Source organism: Seriola lalandi, unplaced genomic scaffold (assembly GCF_002814215.2).
Source record: "Seriola lalandi dorsalis isolate HSWRI2012SDOR001 ecotype SW California unplaced genomic scaffold, Sedor1 jcf7180002054767, whole genome shotgun sequence".
In the NCBI taxonomy this organism is placed as follows: domain Eukaryota; kingdom Metazoa; phylum Chordata; class Actinopteri; order Carangiformes; family Carangidae; genus Seriola; species Seriola lalandi.
In genome coordinates, this window is record NW_019525320.1 from 1,554,894 (window position 1) to 1,578,236 (window position 23,343).

Sequence of the window (23,343 nt, forward strand, 5' to 3'; positions counted from 1 at the left end):
CTCACACACACATGTGCGCGTGCAGTTTGAAATCCTTACCTCTTGAAAGAGCCCATCTGCAGAAGCTTACTCATTACAGCTCCTTCTGCTTCTCCAAAAAATTTCCCCGTCTGAGAAAGAAGGCAAAGAGATTTTCTTTAATAAAACAAGTCATAATAGTGTTTGGATGGCTGAAAGGCCTTTGCAGGTAGAAAAAATTGACACGTGCACAGTCAAGATTATCCATAAGAGAAACCCTCAATTACCCGACCCTGAAGCATGCAGAAATGACCAAGTGTCCCTGGCCAAAGAGAAAACTCAGAAACACCTTCTAGGAACAAAACTAAGAATAAAATCACACACACAGAAAACTTCCCAAAGCCTGTCCTCAGGACCTCGTGTTCCAAATACGCACAAATGCGATGGCACAAACGCTTGGAAAGCAGTTTCTGATAGTCTGCAAAAAGGCTAACAATCTCAGCTCACCTCATTTAGCTGGCTGAGATAGGAAGCTTTTTCTTTCTTTTTTTCCCCCATTTGTTTTTAGTTTAGTTTTCTTGTCTCTACTGCAGATTCTGTGACGTCTTCGAAAGTTACATCCTGTAGGGCTCTCTGATACTTGCTCTCACTGGTAGAGCTACAATTAACAATTGTACATGGAGTATTATTTTTTCAATGTATCTACTGTGTGATATAGTGATTACTTTTTCTCTCCAAAGTGACTTTAGCATAAAGTGCCAGAAAATAATGTGACAGATACCTATCTCTACTTCCCGAACGCAAAGGTGACACATTCAAAACACTTGTTTAGTGTGATCAACAGTCCAAAACCAAAAGGTTCAATTCAATTCACAATTATATATAAAAAAAAGAAGATAAAAGCAGCAAGTTATCATGTTTGAGAAGCTGAAAAGAGACGTTTAGTCTTGTGGCTTGAGTTGTCCATTTATTTCCTATCAATTGACTGATTGATTAACTGACAGATTGTCTCAGTACTTCTCACTGTGCTTCCAGATCCTAAGATTCCTGAATGTAATACAATGGATGGACCAGGGTTTACCTCAAGCCTGTAGTGTGGCATTACCTGTCCAGACTACCCCAAGCCAGGTGATGCCACAGGGATAAAAATACTTAATTATTAACCATCAGCATTAAACACCATCAGACACAGAGATGGAGGGTGAAATACACCCTCCATCTCTCCACATCCCAAATTTCTTGACACCTCGGAGGCAAAGAATCCCACCTCAGCTGCATCCCGCCAATGTGACCTCCTCACAGTAACAATCCTCTAGCTCACCCTCCACAGACCCACTCAAGACCCCTCACACATTTGATACAACATTTTGACAGAACACATTCGTGTAACCTTGTTCGTTGATGACATTTCCCTAGGTCACAACAGTGAGACAAAACAAATCGACAAGTGGAACCCTAAATGCTCCATCACCTCCAAATTAAGATCAGATAAAGGATAGTAGCCGGCAAGTGAGAGACACATGAAAAGAACAAGCAGGGGAAGGGAAGGGCACTGACAGCCAGCGGACTGGCTGCTAGATGAGCCAAAACCAGAATGACAGCATGTCTGGTGACAGCTAAGCAGAGGGTACATGCTAAGGCAGCAGCACGTCTCCTTGAGAGCAGTCTATAAACAACATTATTATGCATGAGAGGCAGAGAAATGATTAGAAAACCGAAAAACACGCACCAGGGATTAACATTCAAGCTCAACTCTAGACCAGAAAATTAATTACTGACTTGAATGAAAATCCACAAGCAGTACATTAATTCTGACAACTGTCACACTAAGACATTCAAACTTGCTGTTCATGTACAGTACATGTATACTTTCATGTGATTAATAACTAATTGTGGACCTCAAATTCACAATCTGGCAACAACACAAGTAGCTAATGTTGCTGATATCAGATGCAGATACTGGTTTTGTTCATTTTGTGTTTTCCTCTGATGATGAAAACAGGCTATTACGCAATCCTTCCCGTTGGTCTTGCCTCATCTGGTACTGTGTCTTTGCGTGTGTGCATGTCTTACCAGAGTGTAGTCCTCTGCTACCAGAACGAAGCCGTTGTTGTCAATGAGGTAGCAGTTAATATTCTGTGAAACAGAAAACAGTTGAAAGTGTTAAAGCAGCCAAAAGCAGCAATAGTGACAGAATCATGGAGGGTTAGTTGAGAAAAGGAAGGCTGACCGACCTCGTCATCACAGCTTATGGAGCATTTCCCATCTAATGCGGCACACTGTAAGATAATAAAAAAAAAAAAAAAAAAAAAAAAGGTATTTGCATCTGTTGTTTTTGGACGTCACACCAAACTATTTTGCTGTTTGGTCGGGAGCACAGATCCCTTCTGTCAGCTGAAAACCTTTACTGTCTCCTAAAATCATTTTAAGAAAAAGACATGGAATGAAACAGACTGGTGACCTTTACGTGTTAAAAGTTCTACCAAGTTTCACTCATCTTTGAGTCACTAAATATTCATAACATGTACAGCACAAAAATAGCATAAAACAAGGGACACTTTTGTAACAGCAAACACATGTGCTGCTAATTCTTAAGCGAGCAGCTCTGGATAACAACCAAGTGGTTAATGTTTTCACTTTTGACTTTACTCACCTTTGAGCTGTACGTATTTTTAAACTGCTGTGGGTAGTGCAGTGTAATTGGCTGAGTCACAATAGGTTATTTTAGGTTTACAAGTGTGTTTGTATTATATGTGTGGATGTGTGTGTTTATGCATGTGTACCTGTCTGCTGGCTGTCCAGAATTTCTTCTGAAAGAACTCCAGTTTCATCTGGATGCCCACAGCTGAAAGGGAGACAACACAGTCACTGAGGCGTGTCACTGAGGCGTGTGTGTGTGTGTGTGTGTGTGTGTGTGTGTGTGTGTGTGTGTGTGTGTGTGTGCACGCTCGCTGTATGTTGGAGTGCATTAGCTCTATGATCTTTATCACAACAGAAGTTTGTTTCATTAACCCCGACTAAAGGAAAAGCAAACAACTGCTGGACAAAAATGGGCCATATGGGCAATTTACGCCCTGCATCATACATGCGTCAGCTCTTTTTTCTGGAAGGCTAAACGCGTGTGAGTGCGTATGTAATACGGTACAATCTACACACATCTGCGCAGATGCCGCTAACCACACTCAAAATGCAGTTTCACACGATCCTAAACCAGAACTCTCTCTCTCTGTGCCCACATGAAATCCATCCCATTCCTCAGTCTGCCTCCCTGTTGTTATCCCAACAGGCATTTTACAGAGTTGGTACACAGAGCCGCTCTCACACCCATAAGCTTCACCCCAGCAGGTCCCTAAATGCATGGATCTGACCAGAATTCCTTGCGTGGAAAAAAAGCAGTTGCTGACATTAAATATGTCAACTTTTTCAGACTTGGCTGAGGAAAGATTGACACATTCACCACAAGCTTTAACTTCCCTCCTCTCCTCCCTGCTCGCCCCCTCCCTACTACCCCCTACTACTAAGACTCAGAGGACCCTAGCTTTCTCTCAGTGGGGGTTTGCCATGCTTTGGGGGTGTGAATAAGTATTTCCAGGGGCAAAAATTTAGAGCTTCATCCAAATGCAGATCCAGCAGCCACAGGTAGTAATCTGAATGGAAGAGAAGGTGGCATTTGGCTGGATTTCACAAACTCAGGGGGAAGACCACACACTTGAAACAAAGACAAGACACAGAGGAAGAAAAAATGACAAACAGACAGCAACAAAATAAAGATAATAGTGGAGAATGTCATGGAATTTACTGCGCTGAATGAACAACCCATTTTTTGTGGCTAAAACGTGAAATTTTGACACATTACAAGGAAAAAAAATCAATCCCGACTACAGGTTGCCAAACACAAATTTAACTTCCAAACTGGATCTAAGGATTTATTTGTTTATTGGGTTTGGAAGGAGACATTTGACAGGTTATACATCATGCTTTTAGATTTCTTGAAGCACATGGGGATAACTTAGTTGTTAAATAATAAAGAGGAAAGATTTAATCGGATTGCTATCCATATCTTACTGTTGGTATCAAACCATATTTAACACTGGAGTCGGTGTCGTCTACCTGTTATATGTATAAGCATAATGCAGCTAAGATTTATCTTAGAATTAGATACTTATTTAATATATAATTACTCTTATATTGTACAAATGTTAATTTAATCTTATAGAATTTGGATTCTATACATTCATTCTAGAGTAAGTATTTGTATTACTATACTGTAGATATAGTACAAAATGCAATGTTACAGTTGTTTATATGCATTTGCACATAGAGAAACACATGCAAATGGAAGATTCAATGAAATGAGTGTGCATACAGATAGGATCCAAATATCAGTAAAGCTATAGCTTAAGAAAAATAGAATACTGAGAACATCACTGGATGTCAACATATGAAGGGAACATTATCATTGAAAAATATTCCACTGGTTTGCACTTCTTTTAGTGTGATGGCATGTCTGCGTGATTGTTTAAGTGCAGTGGGGTGCCGCTGTGGCCTGTTTTAGCCCTTGCCCAGAGAAACAGGTGCAGATTATCCCATCATAAGCTTTGCCAGATCCTTTCAGCAGCCCACCATTTCTACACCCACATGGAAAACCCAGGAGGAGAGTCTAATTTAAGATGTTGGGCAACAGCGATGGAAACACACATGGTATGAAACCATGGAGAACCTAGATCATTAAGCCAATAAAAGATAAAAGATCATCTGCTCCAAAAAAAAAAAGCTGTCAAAACAAAGGAAATATTGAAAAGGAAAAAAGATAAAAGACTGTGAATTCTGAAACATGAAACTTTCATATATTTAGAAGATGTAAGATTTGGAAGAACACCTCATCTGAAAGTTGAAATATTCCATTGACATCAAATGGTAAAACGCATCTGCTCAGCAAAGAAAATAATTATGGAAACGTAAATCCCATATGAGCAGTGCTCTATAAAATGGTATTAGAGGTTAAGGGTGCTCTGATGTTGGCTGGTACCTGGAAGTTAGCTCAGAACAAAGACAGAAGCCCAAATCTGTCTCACTAATGCTTGGGAATTTTCTGTACGGGGGGAACATTTCATTTCCCTAGGTATGATTTAAGAACTTGGGGGTATTTACGCCCTGAGCTGCTTTTATGAGTTCAAAGATGAAGAGACATCAAATCCACTCCAAATCCCCACCACCACCAATCTCCTATCAGTGCAATCCCAGGCAGGGAGAGATGACAACCGGTTTAAAGCCTACAGATAGGTGGGAGTCTAATAGGGATTGTATAAATGTATGCATCCATTACCATAAGGGTGCATCTGACTATATGGATGCAACTTACCAAGGGCAATCATGAGTGTGTACTGTGCGTGTGTGTTTTTCTCTTTGTATAAGTGTGTGTGTGTGTGTGTGTGTCCATCAGTTTGAATCCCAGTGATACCCGAAAACACCTCCATACAAGTGTCACAAACACACAGAGCTGTCTGGGAGAGATGTAGTGATTTGCAAATTTGGTGCAGCATTTGTCCAGCAGCGTAGCTCCTCGGCAGTTACACAGCGCAGGGGCGGATCATGTCAAGACGCTGAGCAGCATTCAGAGGATGGGGATAACAGGAGGCTGTTGTTAAGGATGCCGGCAATCTACAAGACTGAGGCTCCTCTGACCTTTACTTTCCTGTGTGTTCTTGTTGATGCAATACTGAGACTTGACTGGTGCAAAAAAAACAGACAAATAATTTCATAAAAATCAATCTGCGTTGGCCAAATCCCAAATAGCTCTCTGAATGAGTCAGAAGATGCAACAGAAACGATCATATCCAAATCATGCAAACCGCCGTTGTGCTTTGCCCTTAAGGCATCAGCGCAACATGCATTAAATGCGTCACAGGAAATGCATGAGTCACATGATGCTAATACACGGCATGATGGTTGGAGGAGGAATAGTAGGGCATGTTCTCTCTCTGTATTTTTTTTAACTAACTTGATGCTTAACGTTTTTAGACGTTGCAGCACAAACACAACAGACTGTCTGGACTCATCAACCATATGGGCTTTTAGCAAATACAGACGTGTCATCGCACATTTGAGGATGTATTTGCCTGTGTAGGTGTACATTACTACTCAAGAGTGCATGGGAGCGTGGATGCAAGTCTGTGCGTGTGGGAGTTTGTGTGTGCACGCACACAGGTGCAAGCCCTTATACATGCATTTATGTTATTTAAAGCATCATCTTGAGTGCATTAATTGCTCAAAGCTAATATCTTCACACATTTACCCCAATAAATCAACTAAATATAACCTGGTGACAGATACTGACTTCAGTTTTTACTATAAATGACAGAATGAAAATAATTGTCATGCCCTTCAGCAGAGGAAAAGATATAAATATGGATGGACAGGAGGACAAACAGCAGGCCAAGGTCAGCTTGTAATTCATTGTTAATAATGATGTTATTAATCTCTTTCTGTCTCTTCCTTTGTTCATTTTTTACTTCTCCTTGAAGTGACCGATGAGCTCGTATGAGCTTAACCGTCAATCCATTTACATACAAAAAAAAGGAAAAAAAAAATATCCATGTAAATTTATTGCAACAGCTTAATATCCTGCTGTGTGTGTGTGCGTGCGTATTTGTGCGCTCTGTGCTGCTGTGCTGGGGGCGTGTTCTATCAGCCCTCCTGCCCACGGCTCATGCATAATATCTTCAGAGCATGCCACAGAAACGACATCCTCCGAGTCTGTTCGATGTGTTCAAGTGTTTGTTTAGACACACTGCAATCCAGATCTAATTTTGTCTCGTTCAACTCTTGCCAAAGCAATAGGAGGTAATGTGAATGTCAGTGAATGTGTGAGCTCTGTGATTTAAGAGACACAGCTGTCCACTGGGAGATGACACACCATCCCACTCACCAATACAACTGGCGACAGGGAGAGAGAGCGAGCAAAGCAGAGAGAGGGAGAGAGTGAAAGTGTTGATTTGGATTCAAAGGAGGAGCAGAAACAAAAACAAAATCAAGAGAGAAGGGAAAGTAGAAACACGGGCAAATAAAAACAAAGCATGAAGAAAAATACAAGAGACAGAATGAGAGGTTGAGAGACAGTGAGAGAGCAACAGAGAGCGATACAGAGCGAGAGAGAGAGAGGGAGAGAGAGAGAGGGAGAGAGAGGCAGATCTCCCTAACTCCAGTGATTCCCAGACTGGCTGGCTGGCAGTAAGCTCTGTGCTCTGATCTGCCCGCTCTGATGGGGTTTCATGCCCGTGCAGGTAGTGTTGGGGGATCCTGAGGGCAACACGGGGTTCTGGTGCTGCTCTATCTGCTAATTACCACCCACTGACCATATCAGCCCACACAGATGAGAGTCAGGACAAGCTAATCTCAACCTTACTGACGGCTGATGGATCATCAACCAATGACAATCACTAGAAACCAAAAGGGGAGCTAAAAGATCAACAAATGCGAGCGGCCCGAGGACGACTGGCAGATATGAGAGGTAGGAGCTCCGTGTGTCAGCATGAACACATTTGTGTATATGTGTGAGTGTGTGTATGTGTATACGAGCATGGCTATCAGCTGCTGAGACGAACATGTTGTTGAAATTGTTGTATGATGTTGAGTGATGATAAAGCACTTGCTTTTACCAGCTCCAGGTGCAACACACAGGTCAACTTTACATTCACACTTTTACGTTCATGGCTGTACATCAACATTGCCGCTGAATGCTTCAAGTTGCAAATAGGTATCGACATCGGTGCTGAGCTGATGTAAAGTGCTACTTGCTGTGGGTTATGTGTGCATGTCATTACAAGCTTCTCTGTGTGTACTTTGGGCTGGAGGGACACATCAGAGCAAAGAGCCATTCCCCTGCGTTGACCTCATTCCAGAGCTGCTGTTACAACGCTCCACTGAGCTGACGCTCTGTTTATGTGATTCTGTGTGTGCGTTGTACGTATATGAGTATGTTTATGAGTAAATGCGCACATGTGTAAGCACATGTGATTGGATGCATTCTTGCATACACACACTCTCATTTCATTAACAAGCATGCAATTAACACAGGGCTTTGCACCGCAGCGCACTAAGTCTCAACCCAACCATGTTCTGATGCTTTTTTTTTTTGTTGTTGAAGCAAACAATGTAATATCATAACAGCACCACTGCCAAGAGCCACGGTACCAAACTAACACCTGAGATTAGACCTGGGAGCGCCTTTCTAAACCTGTAAATCACAAGCCACTGCTAGAAGTCCCCAAGCCAAGCAAAAGACAAAGTAATGATGACACGCTCTCAAATGAAAGGCTGTCACTGTGATAAGTAGACTACGTTACAATAGTGTTTACTCACAGAATAGAGGAGCAGTAGGACAAAGGCTTAAGTATGTTCTAAATGATACTGCTGGTTAACATCTGAATGCTAAATATCAGTTGTGTGAGTTAAGTGTTGTGCGACATCTTTGTCAGTTTCTCAATGGATCAAAGAATGGATATTATAAAATATCAGACTAAAATGTCTGTGTGGTGTTGAGATCTTTGAATTAGTAAAATTTGGGCCAGATCCAGAAAATAATCTGGATCTGAGAGACATGTGTAGGATTGTTTGGCCTTGGTGGAGGTATGTGCTCTAGTGAGTGCCATTCTAGTTTGATTATTACTATTAATAGCTGCATAGTGTTTCCTAGTATGATTCTGGAAACAAGTATCAGGTTGTTGTGAGACTCGAGGCTGCCTCATTACAAAATGATAAATTCTAGCGGGAGATGCCGCCTGATACAGAAGAAGATTAGATAATTCCCATCTAAGAAAACATTACATATTACCAATAGGGAAAAATGGTCTTCTGAACTGCTCATGAGTACATTTTAGCTGCTGTACCTATGGAAACAAAAACACGGTGCAGCAATCCATCTGTTCAGGATCTGTGAGTGTACCTTGTGAGCTAGCTACATTCCCATACACTTGTCTGTGCTTCATTTCATTGAGCCTCGAGCTAGTCCAGCCAATGCTATAAATACTGCTGTAATGTTCCAGAAGGAATGGACATGTGAAGTCATCTCAAAGGGAATCAGACACCCAATATCTGCTGTGTATGGATTTGTGTGTGGGTGGGGTGTGGGTGAGGGGTTATGAGGCTTTGGTGAAGTCACCAAGGGCGACTGTCTAAGGGGGGTGGGAGGTAGGAGTTGGCATATTAGTAATAAGTTTACTTTCTTGCATTCTTTTCTAAAGGCATCATCATCATTTCATATTTCTGCCAAAACAAACAATCTGGAAATGTATTTGCTCACTTATGTAAATGTCTCTTCTTGGTGATTAGGGCATTTATCTGCGTCAGTGATAGTGCCCGTGGCAGCTGAAGACTGTGGTGTGAATGTATGCAATTATGTAATGGTAGTCCACTGCATTGCTGAAAGAGATCACATCGTTAGTCAACTCTCAAAATAAAATCTTTAAACTTTCAAAACATATATGTAGCTGTATTTTGTCATGTTTGAATGCAAATACTGCAAGCATACTGTACTTTTAGATGTCTAATTAAATATTATGTCCCCCTGTCTCCACAGTGGTACTCGTGTGTGCCCTCCTACCCCTCCTCTCTTTGTCACATGCCTGTCCAAAGGAGTGTAGCTGCAACAGCAACACCAAAGTAGTAGACTGCCGGGGTCAAGGCCTATATGACATCCCCCGACGACTGCATCCAGACACCCAAGAACTGTATCTCCAAGACAACCGCATAAGGGGGCTGGGATCGATGGCCTTCAGAGAAATACCCCTTGTCCGCATTCTCGATCTATCTAATAACTCTATAACATCTGTTTCACCAACTGCCCTGCTGGGTCTCAGGACTCTGCAGCGCCTCAGCCTAGCCTACAACAGCCTGAGAGAGCTTGACAAGCGGTTGCTTGGGCCTATCCGCTCACTTTCACATCTTGACCTCTCACACAACAGGTTAAGCGAAAAAACTGGAACACATCAAATTTGTTATGTGTCCTTTGTCGAACAATACCCACTGTAAACTTGATGCCACATGATTCATTGTATCTTATGTCCCTTCCTCTCAGCCTGTGGGGTTTACCAGGAGCCATGGGGGACAGTTTGAGGAACCTTAGCCACCTGGGGCTAGCACACAACAGGCTAACACGGATGGACCGCTCCCTGTTAGAGGCCCTGACCCGCCTGGACAGCGTTACACTACGAGGCAACCCCTGGAGGTGTGACTGCCAGCTCATAGGGCTCAAACTCTGGCTGGAGACCTACCTCTTTAAAGGTTAGACCGCTAGTAGCTCTAGGCAGTGGCTGGGGAATATCTGCAATGTTCCAAACCTTCATCCATCACAATGCCTTTCCTGCTGGGCACAGTATTAATTTATGGTAATATTTAATTATGGTAATACTGACCTTTAACACAAGGAAATATCCTAAAACTAGTAGAGTAGAAATGGCTGGACGATATTTAAGTGGCCAGTTTACAGAATGATAAATACTTTGGTATTTTGCCCTTGGAGAGACGGCCTCAGTGGAGTTAAGACCGAGTTAAAAGGTTTGTCCGGTTACTAAAGACGGTGGAATAAATGTGTCTCATGTTGGTTGGTGTGTAGCTGTGGAAGGAGTGTAGTTGTTTTGGCTTTTATACCATCATTGATGGCTACTGTTTGAGGAGGTGTCCACATGCATGTCCCGTACTGCATAATATTATGGTGATGATTTACACAGCAGACTTTATTGTGACTCTTGATTCACTGACATTGACTGATCTTAAAGCTTAGCATGTTGCCATACATTAATAAGAACGTCCTGAATAATGTTGTGATGTCAGGCACTCTGTGCACTTCTTACAACTATGGTGGGGATCTCTATAACCGGAGATAGCCAGTCTATACAAGGTGATTAAGGGTTAAATAGTCAACTGCATTGTTTTCCATGCTAAATCAACCCCTGCATGCATTAGATAACAAAATAACCACTGTACAGTGAAAGCTAGGCTCGCTTGGAGTTGGCTGGCCCGCCTACATTCCTGTATTACCCTGACACAGCTTTCAACTTAAAGGCTGAAAATTCTAATTACCGCAAAGCAGAACAATAGCACCCAGATACAAGGATGTATGCTTAATAGAAAACCAGTGGTTAATCAGGCAGGCAGAAAGAAAATGTGTGACAGGGCATGCTCGACATGAATACAGAGAGAGATGAATAATAAAGAGATTTACGGCACACACAGAGGACAGCTGATGAAGCCTTAACTCAACACTTTCTCCAACAGACTTGATTCATTCAGCTCCAGCGACCCAACAGAGACTCTATTTGAGCTGTTAATCATGTAACACTTGCTAATAAGGCCCATTAAAATAAGCCATTACACCCTAGATTAATAAATATCTCAAGTGATGGGTTGGTCCAGGCTCAGCTATGATAATTAAGATTGTAGCCTCCTCTGTAAAATGCTGCCAAACAGGAAATGGGTAATTAACAACAAGTAATGTGACTCCCTATCCATCCCTGCCCCTCAGTCTGTCTTTTCCCATCACTGTCTGATTTAACTATCCAACTGTGATCTCAAGGTGGAGCTGTGGACGAGGTGCTTTGCTACCAGCCAGAAGAAATGAGGGACAGAGACCTGCAGAAAGTCCCTTACCAGCTCTTTCATGCCTGCATGACCACAAGCTACCACTACCTGTTTGCCAACATACACCACCTGGAGTCCGAGAGGCTACTGCGAGGCCACACCCACGGCAACCATGCTCATCCCTCTAGCCATGCTCTCCACGTCCCCATGGCAATGGGGGAGGGCTTTGGTGGCGGGGGAGGAGGAGGAGGAGGAGGAGGAGGAGGGAGCATGCCTGAGTGTGAAACTAAGCAGAGGCAGCGGCCTGTCAACTTGCGCCACGCTATTGCCACAGTGATCATCACAGGCGTAGTGTGTGGAATCGTGTGTCTGATGATGCTGGCAGCAGCAGTGTACGGCTGTGCCTACGCCGCTATCATGGCCAAATATCAGCGGGAGCTAAAGAAGAACGAGGAGTTGGCAGCAGTGCAGGGGGCAGATCATGCCACAGCAGATGAGAAGGAACCACTGGAGAATGCAATTGCCTAGGAGATGATAACGTGAACCCTGGACTTATAACCTGGGCCTCATCCCTTTAACCTAATCGTCTCTGGATGCCATGTGTGTGCTTGTGCATGTATGTTTGTGAGAAAAAAAAGATGAGAGAGTGAGAGAGAGAGAGTGAGATTCTTTATGTCTGCGTACTGTATGTTCACCTCATTTCTGAGACTTGGGTAGCTAAATTCCACAGGTATTTGACTATGCACTGATGACAGTATCTTCTACTGTGTGCGGGTTTGAGGGGTAGGCCAAAGAATTAAAATGTATCAATTCCATTTTGTCTGAGAAATGCATATCACAGCTAGAGACAAATTGCTATATATTTATATAAATGTGTATTTGTAGGTATAGTAGTAGAGCTCTGGTATTTAAAAATGGATTTCACAATTTGGTTGTCTTTTGGTTGTTGTTCATGATTTTGAGTCTGATTCTGAGGTAATTTTGAAAACTCATAGTAGGCAGCTGCTGTCAGTTAAGTTTTGTTCTAAGTTGCTTGTATCATTAACACGAGTGTCTGAGAAAAAAGGATGAAAGTGTTTGTGTCAGTGTTTCATTTTGTGCTGGAGTGTGTATGTGTGTGGAGATGTATACTGTATGCACATATTTATAGAGAGTTTAAGAGTCTGTGCCTAATAATGTGATATAGTTTTGCGGAGGAAACGTGTTTTTTTTCGTAAAAGGATATTTTTCTGACAGCTGGGGTGAGGATGGGAAATTCGTTGAAGCAATAATGAAACAAACTAAAATGAAAACAACAACAAAACCTGGACTCAGCCTTGTTGTTTTTCATTGACTTTACGGGTTCATAAGTCTGAATTCTCATCCTGCTGCACACAGTCACACCCACACACACACACACACACAAACTTTTAGAACTACAGTTTTTTGAAATTGAGTCCTGTTTGTGAATTAATGCTGATTACATAATGGTAGTCATGTCCTTCAGTATGTATTATATAAAATAAAGGGAATCATTTGAACTGATTACTGTATGTATACATGTGTTTCAGTGAGAATACTGTGGATTATACAGTACTTGGTATTACTTTAATCATTTGCTATCTGGAAGAGATAAATTTGAATATACAATGTTTGTGTCTGACATTTTCCTTCATGGATTTTGCCCAACCTTGTTATTTTTTCTGATGGAGTTCACTAGTACCATTACAAGGAAATTATTAAGCACTGTATTATATAATGCAATATCAGGTGTCTGATGAATCTAATCTAAATCTCCCTATTGTTTTATCATAAGTAAAATGTCACAGAGAGGATATTCAGGAAGTGTTTATAGACTATATTTAAAATGTAGCTTGATTGGTACATAGCTAGCATCCATTATTATCATCTGTCTTTCGATAATTAACCATCGCAAGTGATTTTCAGCTTACTCAGAGCACTGTGGGGGCACATGAATGTACACAGATGCCTTTGGTCTTAACGCCTGACCTGACTTTCATGGCTCTGTGTATATCGTGGCAGCAGACTCCCTGCACGTGGCTGAGGATGTGACCACAAACACTGACACACACACACACACACACACACAAACACACACACACACACACACACACACACACACACACAGGCGTGTATGTACGCACACGTTAACATTGTGACTCAAGCGATGTCTGCAGGGGCCATGGTGTGTGATGTCATCAGCCTGTCCTGTTAAGTTAGTGTATTAGCGTATTCACAAGTCTACAGCTCAGTGGAGCGCAGGGCAGTGAAAACTGGCCCTAACCGGCCCACACTAAATTTGCATTCTTGCCTACATCTCTCCTCCCATCTGACTCTCTTATATAAAATCATCCTTACATACATCCCCCCGGTATGATCAGCATGATTGTCATTACTATACATCAGCATCCACTGTAACATTAAGGTCTTCATGAATCCTTGTTACTGATTAGTCATTTGGATTGCTGTTCAACAGGACTTGAGAGGAACGATGTTATCTTAAAAGAACAGTGATCAAGTCAACAGTGTCAGATAATACTGTGGGCTGGTGTAAACTGTGGGCTGCTTGTGTGCCGCTTGGCTAGAAATCTGATGAATACTCTATGTGCATGTGTGTGTGTGTGTGTGTGTGTGTGTGTGTGTGCGCGCGCGCTGTGGCACCACACAGACTCTCCCATCTCTGTCCTTCTGCTCCAGTGGTTTCCCCCAGGCCAAGAGTACCCACAATGCACTGCTTTCATGTCGACGCACTCATGCACCGTGAAATAATTTTCTCTTTCTCTGCCCTTTTATTTCTTCTCTTATTTTATCACTGCTTTTCCAAAAGATTCTCCTCTTTTTTTTCCTTTCTTCCCTTTTTCTTTCCTCTGCCCACATATTTTATTTTTTTTTGCGATTCCTCTGCTGCCATTATGAGCCCTCATCTGTCAACAGGAGAGCTTACATAGATAATCATCTGAAGAGGTTTTTAATATGAAGCAAAAGCTGTGCTCCACATTGGTCCTTGGTACATATGTTGGGAGGTGGAAAGGATTGCAATACTCCACACACTCTGCATACTGTACTTTAAACTGTGTATGGTGTATTCTGTTCTGACATTTGTATTGTGTGATTACTAAGGATATCAATGTAGAACACATTGGGAGAACAGTGAGACTCCCAAATGCATAAAAGAGTGGGATAAACATGAAGGAAGTTGGAGGCACCTTACTGTAAGCATAACCGCCTGAGGAATAGGACTCGGCAAGACACCAGATACTTATCTGCATATTTTTGCGATTTCATATGTTTTTATTTTACTCAGTGTATCCATTTCTACACATCAGAAGCTGTAATAAATATTCCCATTTTGCAAGCAAAGTGCTGCCAACTTTCTTTATGTTAATTACAATCTTTGTCATGTCAAAACTTGCTTGTCATCCTCATCTGCGCAGTACAACAGTAAAAGTATGGAATTAGTTACATAATATACAGACCAGCGACTGTAAGTCATCTCGAGCTGTTGGGGAGAGGTGGGTAGTGAATGATGTCAAATCACAAGTTTCCTAAAGATAATACCATAACTACTGTTAAACCACATGTCTCTGTTTCAACCTCACACTTTTTTTTTTTGCCATTTCTTCCATTTAATCCATTGCTCCTTTCCTCTGTAACCAAGATGATGGAGAACAGAACAAGGGCAGCACTTCATACCATCAACTTGCTGATTGCACAAGTTGCATTATATGGGCGTGACATTTTGGGGCTTCTGAGTCACCAGGACGTGAGATGAGGCAGGCCACAAAGAAATCCTCTAGGCCACAATATGCCTTAAATAAGCATAGAGGCAAATATGAAGGCACAAAAGGCGCTTATGAAAGTGGCTTCTATTAATATATTTAGGCATAAATATTCCTGGATGCAAACGTCCGTGCTATGTTGCACTCTCGCCTTCTACTGAGCATACGTTCATGCAGGGGCAGGCGCACTGACAAAAAAAGCAGCATAGTCAGTACATGTGGGCAGTGACAGTGTTTCAACTCAAAAAGCGGAAAAGAAGTTGGGGTAGACAACTGCAGACCAGTAAAACAAAGCCTAGCCTAGCATAGCACAGCGGTGTAAGGAAGAGAATATTACAGCCTCTGTCAATGTAGAAGTGTGGTAGTGTGTGAGAGAAAGAGCCACTTGAGTTCCCACTTACCCGCAGCTATGGGTGATTTCCTCTCATCCAGAAGCTGAATGGCAGTGCTGGCCAATACAACACTCTTGTTTTCTGATCCTAAGCCATACACATAAGCGCACACAAACACAACACACACACACACACACACACACACACACACACACACTGAGTTCAAATCACAGTCATATCATAATTTCTTATATTAGTTCTGAACTGACCACAGGGTGATTGGAGAGAGAAACACTGAACATAAATACCACAGAGTACTATTTCATGGCTACAGCTAACTGCCACAGTCCTCAGAGGAAGAGTGCATCCAAGGCAAGTCCGCTGAGTAAATAAGAGGCTCTCAGATCACTTGTATTAGCTGGCACTAATGGAAAGCCTGAGGCTGAGGACAGATGAGAACACATTCTCCCTCTGGAGGAGAAACCATTTTTTAGAGACATAGTTAAACTGAATATGCGTGAGGTGCCTAAGTGTATGTGTGTGTGTGTGTGTATGTGTGTGTGTGTGTGTGTGTGTATCTTTTTGTGAGTGTGTATTTGTGTGTTCTGGCCAAGTCACTATGGAAAGGGCTGAACCTCTTCCTAAAGTATCTTATTTCAACCCACAGCAATCAGTCCTTTCCACAAGAACACAGCCCAGAATTAATAAGAGAGGAAGGGGAGGCAGAGATGCATGGCGAGAGAAAACGACCAAATATGGGTAAAAGAGGAAAAAAGGGGATAGAGGATATTAAAACAGCTCTTTGTGATATAAATGACTAAATAACTTCATTTGTGCATTTGACAAACTGTAAGCTTGTTTTGAATTACCTTATAGTAGGCGAGTATGTGTCCTGTTGCACTTGGTGCTGTTATTCTTACAATGACTACAAGTTGCATTACGTTACACTAGTAATGGCTACTGTGTAGAACTATAAAGAATTTAAAAGTGATATCTGCCCTATTTCTAAACATTTGACGTTGTGAGGATGATTGATTTTTCATCTTTCAGAAATAAAAATGTACGACTAACCTGTGTTGAAAGGTAGAGAGTAGACAAAGGTACCAGGAACTTGTTCTGCCGCTCTCTTGTACCACAGGGGAAAGTGATCGGCGTTGAACACCCCCTCTTTGTCTTCAGCTGTCAGGAAGTCTCTTGAAGCAGACAGGAAGCAGAGGTGATGATACAAATGATGCATATGCAAAACATAGGATGTGTACTTTGGAACCAGGAAGGGAGCAAGTGTGCACACTATACATACTATACATAAAGTCAGCATACTTACTGGTTTGTAAGCTCGTCAGGCACCACAAACAGGTTTATTCTGGAAAGGCCTGTTCTTGTGCCCAGGTAGGCTATCTCCACTCCTTTGTCAGAGTTCCTGTGTATTATGACAAAGAGATAATCTGCAATTGTGCACAGTTATACAGTCTGTTTGCTCTCAGCACTATTTAAACAGAAATAAAAGCTTTAAGAGACATGAGGATTTTTGGTGTTTGGTAAAATAAACTGCGAGATTTTGAGTTGAGTCCTTCAATAATATTTTCTGTTTTCAATAAGAACATGAAAAAAAGAACAGCGACCTACTCAGACTTATTGAGTACGAGGCTGGTCCAGTAGGCCTCCAACGGGGCAGTCACGACCGCATCAAAGAGAACCTCCTGAATTAGCTCTTTGTCACCTAATAAAGCAAAAAAAATAAATGTTCATGTTCATTAGCAAACCAGTGACCACAAAAAAAAAACATCTGATAAAAATTTAATTAAGGAAGGCGGGATGTAGATGAGTTTAACTAACATTGCAGGTGGGGTTCGTGGCCACTGAGATAGAGTTTGATCGCCTCTATCTGGGACAGGTAGCGGTGCTCTGGGTGCTCGTCTGTGTTGCAGTATGTCCTGTCATATGACAAGATAAGACAATACAGATTTTTATTTTTATTTTTATTGTTATATAACATACAGTCACAGATAGTTTCCTTTCAAAACCGATTTCTTAGCCAATTATTTATTATCTGCTTCAAATTGCAATAACTATTGAACCTCCGTCATATAATCCAGTTGCTTTCAGTTGCTTTGTGATTGCAAGGCATCCACAATGAACAAAGTCTGAAGTAAAACAAAGATGGTTTTCCCATTTGCAAGCATTAGTTTGAAAAGCATTTACTGTAATTTGTTTAGATGTTGGTTCCGAATCCTGGTGACCACAAGTCATCAAGTGACACAAACCATCAAGTCAAAGTCCTACAGATCCCAAAGCGGTTGTATAACTGTTGTATTGCAGCAAAACTATAACTTTGTTTGATTTTATAATTTGGCAGTATATTTAGGATGAAGTCCAATCACAATGTCACTCAGTGTATTGTCAGAACAGAACATACAGCGATGTTGATATACTCTTACCACTCGTCTGCCAGTGCTACATCAGGATGCTCCAAGTCATGAAGTCCTGTAACAAAATAAGAACTACATATCTCAAACTAAATGAGCAAAGGCACTCAATGTGAACTCATAATAATAGGGCTAGGCATCTACACCTCAAATGCACACACACTTAAACACACACACCAGGGGTGAAAAATGTGTTTTTTGAATGGATGTGACAGGTCTGATTAGATCAGGAAGAGCCAAGTCATGCTCAGAGGGCTCCGCATGATGGACATGTTTAGAGAAACACACAGACACAGACACACACACCACCGCTACATGAATATTAACATGCATGAGGCTGGACATAAAAATAGGCACACATACACACACGGGCCAACATACGCTTACACTGTCAAGACAAGGACAAGTACAACACACCTAAGGAGCCACAAGAGAAATATTTCACTTCCTGCCCAATTGTGGCTTTCAAGTTCATTACTAATACATTACTACTGAATGTGTGCGTGAGTGTGTGAGCGACAGAGAGATGGAAGAAAGTGGGAGAAACAAAGACCACATGAAAAATAATCCCTAGTTATGTATATATTAGTTACCAGTGGGGGAGAAGAAGAAAGCACATTTACAAATATTGTTCTTAAGTAGACTTTTGAAGTACTTGTACTCAGAGGTGGACAGAGCACACAGCTCCGTTACTTAAGTCAAAGTATAGAGACTCCTGGTCAAATATTACTACAATACTTGGAGTACTGGAGTACTTGATTTTAAAAATACTTAACTATTCAAAAGTGCATACATTCTACACCTGTAGAATAAAAAGCTTTAAAAAGCCTATAGAAATGACCATTAGTCACTCGACCAACCTCAGCATAAAAATGGCTACTACTATGAGCTGTCCGATTAAAGGTTTATCTGGAACTAAACGAACATTACCTCGACACGCTTTCACAAGTTGGATGACTCATTTTTGTAGGCAGTGGTGAAGTTTGATCATCGTGGTAAACAAGGCAAATATTATACTAAAGGAATCTTTCTTTCTTTCGAAAACTTCAAACATAGACTTAAGATAAGAGCACGGTGCTCTGGTGAAGAATCTTCTGCGTCATCTTTATCTGATGTAGCCATCGTCAGGTCGCTGCCAGGTTCAAACTGAGCTGTTCAAACATGACTGACAGCGTAGGAGTTGGCTGGTTGTTCTCCTGCGATGAACACAGTGTATGGTCTACTGCATTTTAGAAAATAAGAGACAATCAATTCCGCTGACTAACAGCTCTGCTTCAAAGTAACGAGTACTTCAGAGAAATGTAGTGGAATCACAAGTATAGTATTTGTCTTTTAAGGGCAAAGGAGTTAAAGTCATAAGTAAGAGTATAAGTAAAAAAAATAAAAGATACTCATAAAGTACTGATATGGAAAAATATACTTAAGTACAGTCCTCAAGTAAATGTACTTCATTACTGGCCACCCCTGCTTGTACTTAAGGTATTTTCAATTTACGCTACTTTAAACTTATACTCCACAACATTTTTGAGGGAAATTATACTTCACTGCACTTCCAGTATTTCAAGGCTATAGTGTACCAGTAACCTATACCATAGCTATATATATAGTATAGGCTACATACCATATATATATATATATATATATATATATAATCAGCTTATATTAAACTTATGATTGAAATTCCCAAAAGAGTAGGAAGTAGATAGAATTAGTTCCACTTCCAGGTGCAACATTAAAATGCCACTTAGATGTTAATTCATAAGTAATAATAATCTTATTATATGAAGATCTGAGAGGGGACATTCTGCTAATACTTTTACTTGTGATACTTAAGTAATGTTAGTGTGGCTGTGTCCATTTTCCAACTTAAGCAATAGAGTTGAAGCAAATAGTTGAAGTGTGCTTCAGTAAAATCTGCGTTTTTCATTCAAACCGTCTACTGAAAATGCTGAGACATGGTAACACAATAAACAAATTAGACACAAAAAGCACTACAAACACTCCATGCTCATCAACTTATAGAGATATAGATATACTATATTAACTAGCAAGCCCCAACAACTTGTTTCACACCTTAACCAATCGGGGGCCAGTGACTGCAGCCATGACTGGTCCTAATCAAGCATACAGCAGTGAAACTATAAGGCTGCTTATGCTTAGAAAATGAACTACGACAAAATAATAACTTTATATTAAAAATATTTTTGTATTTTAAGGCAGTAAAATTCTGAAAGCAGAACTTTTACTTTTAATGGAATTCTATATTATATCAGATATAATTCCCTGTATTAAATACAAAGAATCCATGACTGCGGCCTTGTACCTATGACCGAATCACAGCCGTGCTGATATTCAGTACATCAGTCCCTCTCGTATGATATTGCTTAAATACAGATTAGATATCAGGGAAACCAGCCAGCGGAATATTTTTAAATTAAAATATTTCTAAAAGAAAGCTAAAAGCACATCTCTCCACTTTAGCCTTCAACTAGCTACGAATTTCCTGATACAGGCTCTGCTTTGCACTTATACACTGCTGCACTTCGTTTAAAATGTGGCATTTTACTTTATTTTTTTTATTTCAATATTATTATTATCCTATTCTAATATTATTATTATCAAATGGGTTATATTTTCCATCTTATGTTACATTATTATGTCATTATGTTATCCCTGTTCTTTCTATGTCTATTTCAATTTGAAGCACTCAGTGCATGTAATGTCTTTATTGGGAAGCACAGAATTTCTTGTATGAGAGGTGGCAGGTGGGGAGGGGGGTGAGGGTGGGGTGTTATACACAGACAGAGCACAACAGACAGAAATGATGACAAAGATAACAAAGGTAAAAGTGAGTAGCAGAAAAGGTTTCCTACCTTCCTCCACTGTGACATTCCCTCTGAAGAAAAACTTCCCATGGCCTCTGGAAAGAGCTACACCTAGACTAAAAATAACAACAACAACAAAATAAATTCTAAATAGATAATTTACCAGTTCTTTGTTATGCAGAGAAAACTGGGATTCCTTATTCTTCAGTCACTCTAAACTGTATTTACTGCTCAAAGAAATGGCTCCAGTTTTCTTACCTGAAAGGAGTCCCCTTGATGTCTGTGTAGAAGTAATCATTATGCAACACCAATACACGTTTCTGAAATGAAAGAGATTAATAAATTCTATTACACGCTGCAGTAAACAGTCGGCAGTGCGATGGCAGTTATCTGATGTGATTCCCTGCACTCTGGCTCCATCTAGTGGAGCAGGGAGTACATGCTTTTGGTTAGCACTCTGTCACTGGACCTGTTACTCTGCAGATGGATGTGTGGTTCTGCGGCGTGAATATGCAGGTACCTGTAGATTTGAGTGTGTGTATATGTGTGTCTGCAGATGTGTATTTACATAGTGAATGCTTAATAATCAGGCTAATGTATAACGCTCTTGACAAAGCTTTGAAAATGCACACGCACACACACACACACCTGAGTGCCTCTCTCTCTCCCTCTCTCAGACAGGCAAATAGTAAAAGAGAATCACTGGGCTGCTGTCTCTCCCGCATTCAGCAACATGTGCTTGGTGGAGATAAGGGGCTCACACACAGACAGACACACACCCATGCATGCAGAGCAAACCAAATCAGAAACAAAATCCCCTAGTCAATCCTGTACATTACTGTGCCAAGTGTAACAACCCCTTGGCAGAGTGGATTCTCCCTGCTGAGTATTTTCTCTGGCTCACCCTCTGGGCCCATCCGAAAAGTGCTCGTTGGTGTGTGTTTGTGAATTTCTGAATTTTGGGCTCCTCACCCCTTTGTCGACACTCTTCTTCACCTCCATGGAGAAGGTCCCTGTCTTCCTGTTGACCATGGCATTTCTCAGCTAGCAGCACAAAGAACAGAGGAAATTTCGAACATCAGATTTTCATTGAGGGGTGAGTGTGTGGTGACGCTTCATGCAGATTTACTACAAGTATCTCACCGTGTCGTCCTTATCCTCCCACTCCACCTCAGACAGATCCACACTGCTGTAGTTTGGCTTCCTTCGCTTCTTGCCGTCCCCATACTGTGGACACACAGGAACCATGTAAACACACATGCGTGCACAGAGATAGAGAGACACTGGAGAAAATGAAAGCCATATACCATAAAAGAGGACTGCAGCCCATTATCATTGTTATTTACAATGACTCGATCTGTTCAATTATGTTTTTTTTTTCTTCATTATATGTTATAATAGTCAATAAGATATCCGAAAATAGGGAAAAAGATAGTGAAAATAGTGACAATCTGAAATTGTTTGTTTGTTCAGCATTGTGGTAGTCAGTGTAGTGATAGTCAATTTACAATGATATGAACTAGATAAAAGTAGCATTTGAGAAGCTGCAAAATAAATGTTGCAAAAAAAAGAAAAAAAAACAGCAATTAAATCACAAATTAAATTGTATTTTCTGGCAGGACAGGACACAGAAGAATTGAGACAGTTAGCTTCAAGCATAAAGACAGGAAGGTGGAAACAGCCTGGGTCTGTGTGGAGTAAAAAAAAAAAAAGAAAAAGATCCACCTACTAGCTCCACTAAATCTCATCAACATTAATTAACACACGGTTATTTAATCAATGGAAAAACAGAAATGTAAAATAAAAAGACACATTTTTGGATTTCACAGAGAGTTGCATGCTGTAACTATATCTTGGCAGGTGCAGTGACTCCCTGGAGTCTTACCATCACCACAAAGTGACCAAGCAACCAGGTAAAGCTAAGCTCATCATCTCCATCTCCTGTCTCTCGCTTCATATTTAACAGACATTTTTTTTTTTTTTTAGAGGGATGATTTATGTATCTGTGATGTTCATTTATCTCCCCTCCCCTCCCCTCCCCTCCCCTCCTCTCCTCTCCCCCTAAGACCCTGTTTGATTTGGACAGTAAATAAAGGTTACACAGGCCAGAGTATTGGGCTTATTAATGTGTACTTTATGTGTCTATCCGTGTGTGTGTGCTGTATGTGTGTACTTGTGAGCCCCCCTCTCCATTCATCTGTCAATGAGGACAGCATCCCACCTCTCATTAGTTGTTAAACACTGTTCATTAGCGTCTTTAATTAGACCACCATTAAACCATCTGTCTGTCTGTGTCACTGTCTGTTCTCTCTTCTCCTCCTCGTCTGTTCTCCTCATCCCTCAGTATCTCTCCATTTCCTTCCAGTGTTGCACCCCGCTTTGTCACTCTGCACCTATTCTCACATTAAGCAGGTTCCTTGCTTTCCTCAAGCTCCGCCCCCCCCCC

General features: G+C 41.1%; 2 protein-coding genes across 3 annotated transcripts in view; one reads left to right on the forward strand and one right to left on the reverse strand.

Moving 5' to 3' along the window:
• Positions 1-23,343, reverse strand: part of cacna2d3a (calcium channel, voltage-dependent, alpha 2/delta subunit 3a) — a 117,150-nt gene that overhangs the window by 13,176 nt on the left and 80,631 nt on the right. For both annotated transcript variants that reach the window (XM_023425158.2, XM_087178989.1), the window contains 14 exons: positions 22,041-22,124; positions 21,870-21,941; positions 21,156-21,217; positions 20,946-21,013; positions 18,085-18,130; positions 17,483-17,580; positions 17,273-17,366; positions 16,971-17,066; positions 16,718-16,839; positions 15,716-15,793; positions 2,742-2,803; positions 2,193-2,237; positions 2,032-2,094; positions 40-110 (listed from right to left, as the gene is read on the reverse strand). In XM_023425158.2, the coding sequence (XP_023280926.1) occupies positions 40-110; positions 2,032-2,094; positions 2,193-2,237; positions 2,742-2,803; positions 15,716-15,793; positions 16,718-16,839; positions 16,971-17,066; positions 17,273-17,366; positions 17,483-17,580; positions 18,085-18,130; positions 20,946-21,013; positions 21,156-21,217; positions 21,870-21,941; positions 22,041-22,124 (1,061 nt within the window). The remainder of the gene's footprint in view (positions 1-39; positions 111-2,031; positions 2,095-2,192; positions 2,238-2,741; positions 2,804-15,715; positions 15,794-16,717; positions 16,840-16,970; positions 17,067-17,272; positions 17,367-17,482; positions 17,581-18,084; positions 18,131-20,945; positions 21,014-21,155; positions 21,218-21,869; positions 21,942-22,040; positions 22,125-23,343) is intronic.
• On the forward strand, positions 6,865-13,164 carry lrtm1 (leucine rich repeat transmembrane protein 1). Its single transcript, XM_023425157.2, has 4 exons — positions 6,865-7,468; positions 9,536-9,920; positions 10,034-10,239; positions 11,531-13,164. The coding sequence occupies exons 1-4, from the start codon at positions 7,432-7,434 to the stop codon at positions 12,061-12,063; spliced, it is 1,161 nt and encodes a 386-aa protein (XP_023280925.1). The 5' UTR covers positions 6,865-7,431; the 3' UTR covers positions 12,064-13,164.

Coding starts and splice junctions, on each gene's coding strand:
- lrtm1 (XM_023425157.2), top strand. CDS start 7,432: ATGCGAGCGGCCCGAGGACGACTGGCAGATATGAGAG. Junction 9,921..10,033: donor CTTGACCTCTCACACAACAG/GTTAAGCGAAAA, acceptor CCTTCCTCTCAG/CCTGTGGGGTTTACCAGGAG. Junction 10,240..11,530: donor GGAGACCTACCTCTTTAAAG/GTTAGACCGCTA, acceptor TGTGATCTCAAG/GTGGAGCTGTGGACGAGGTG.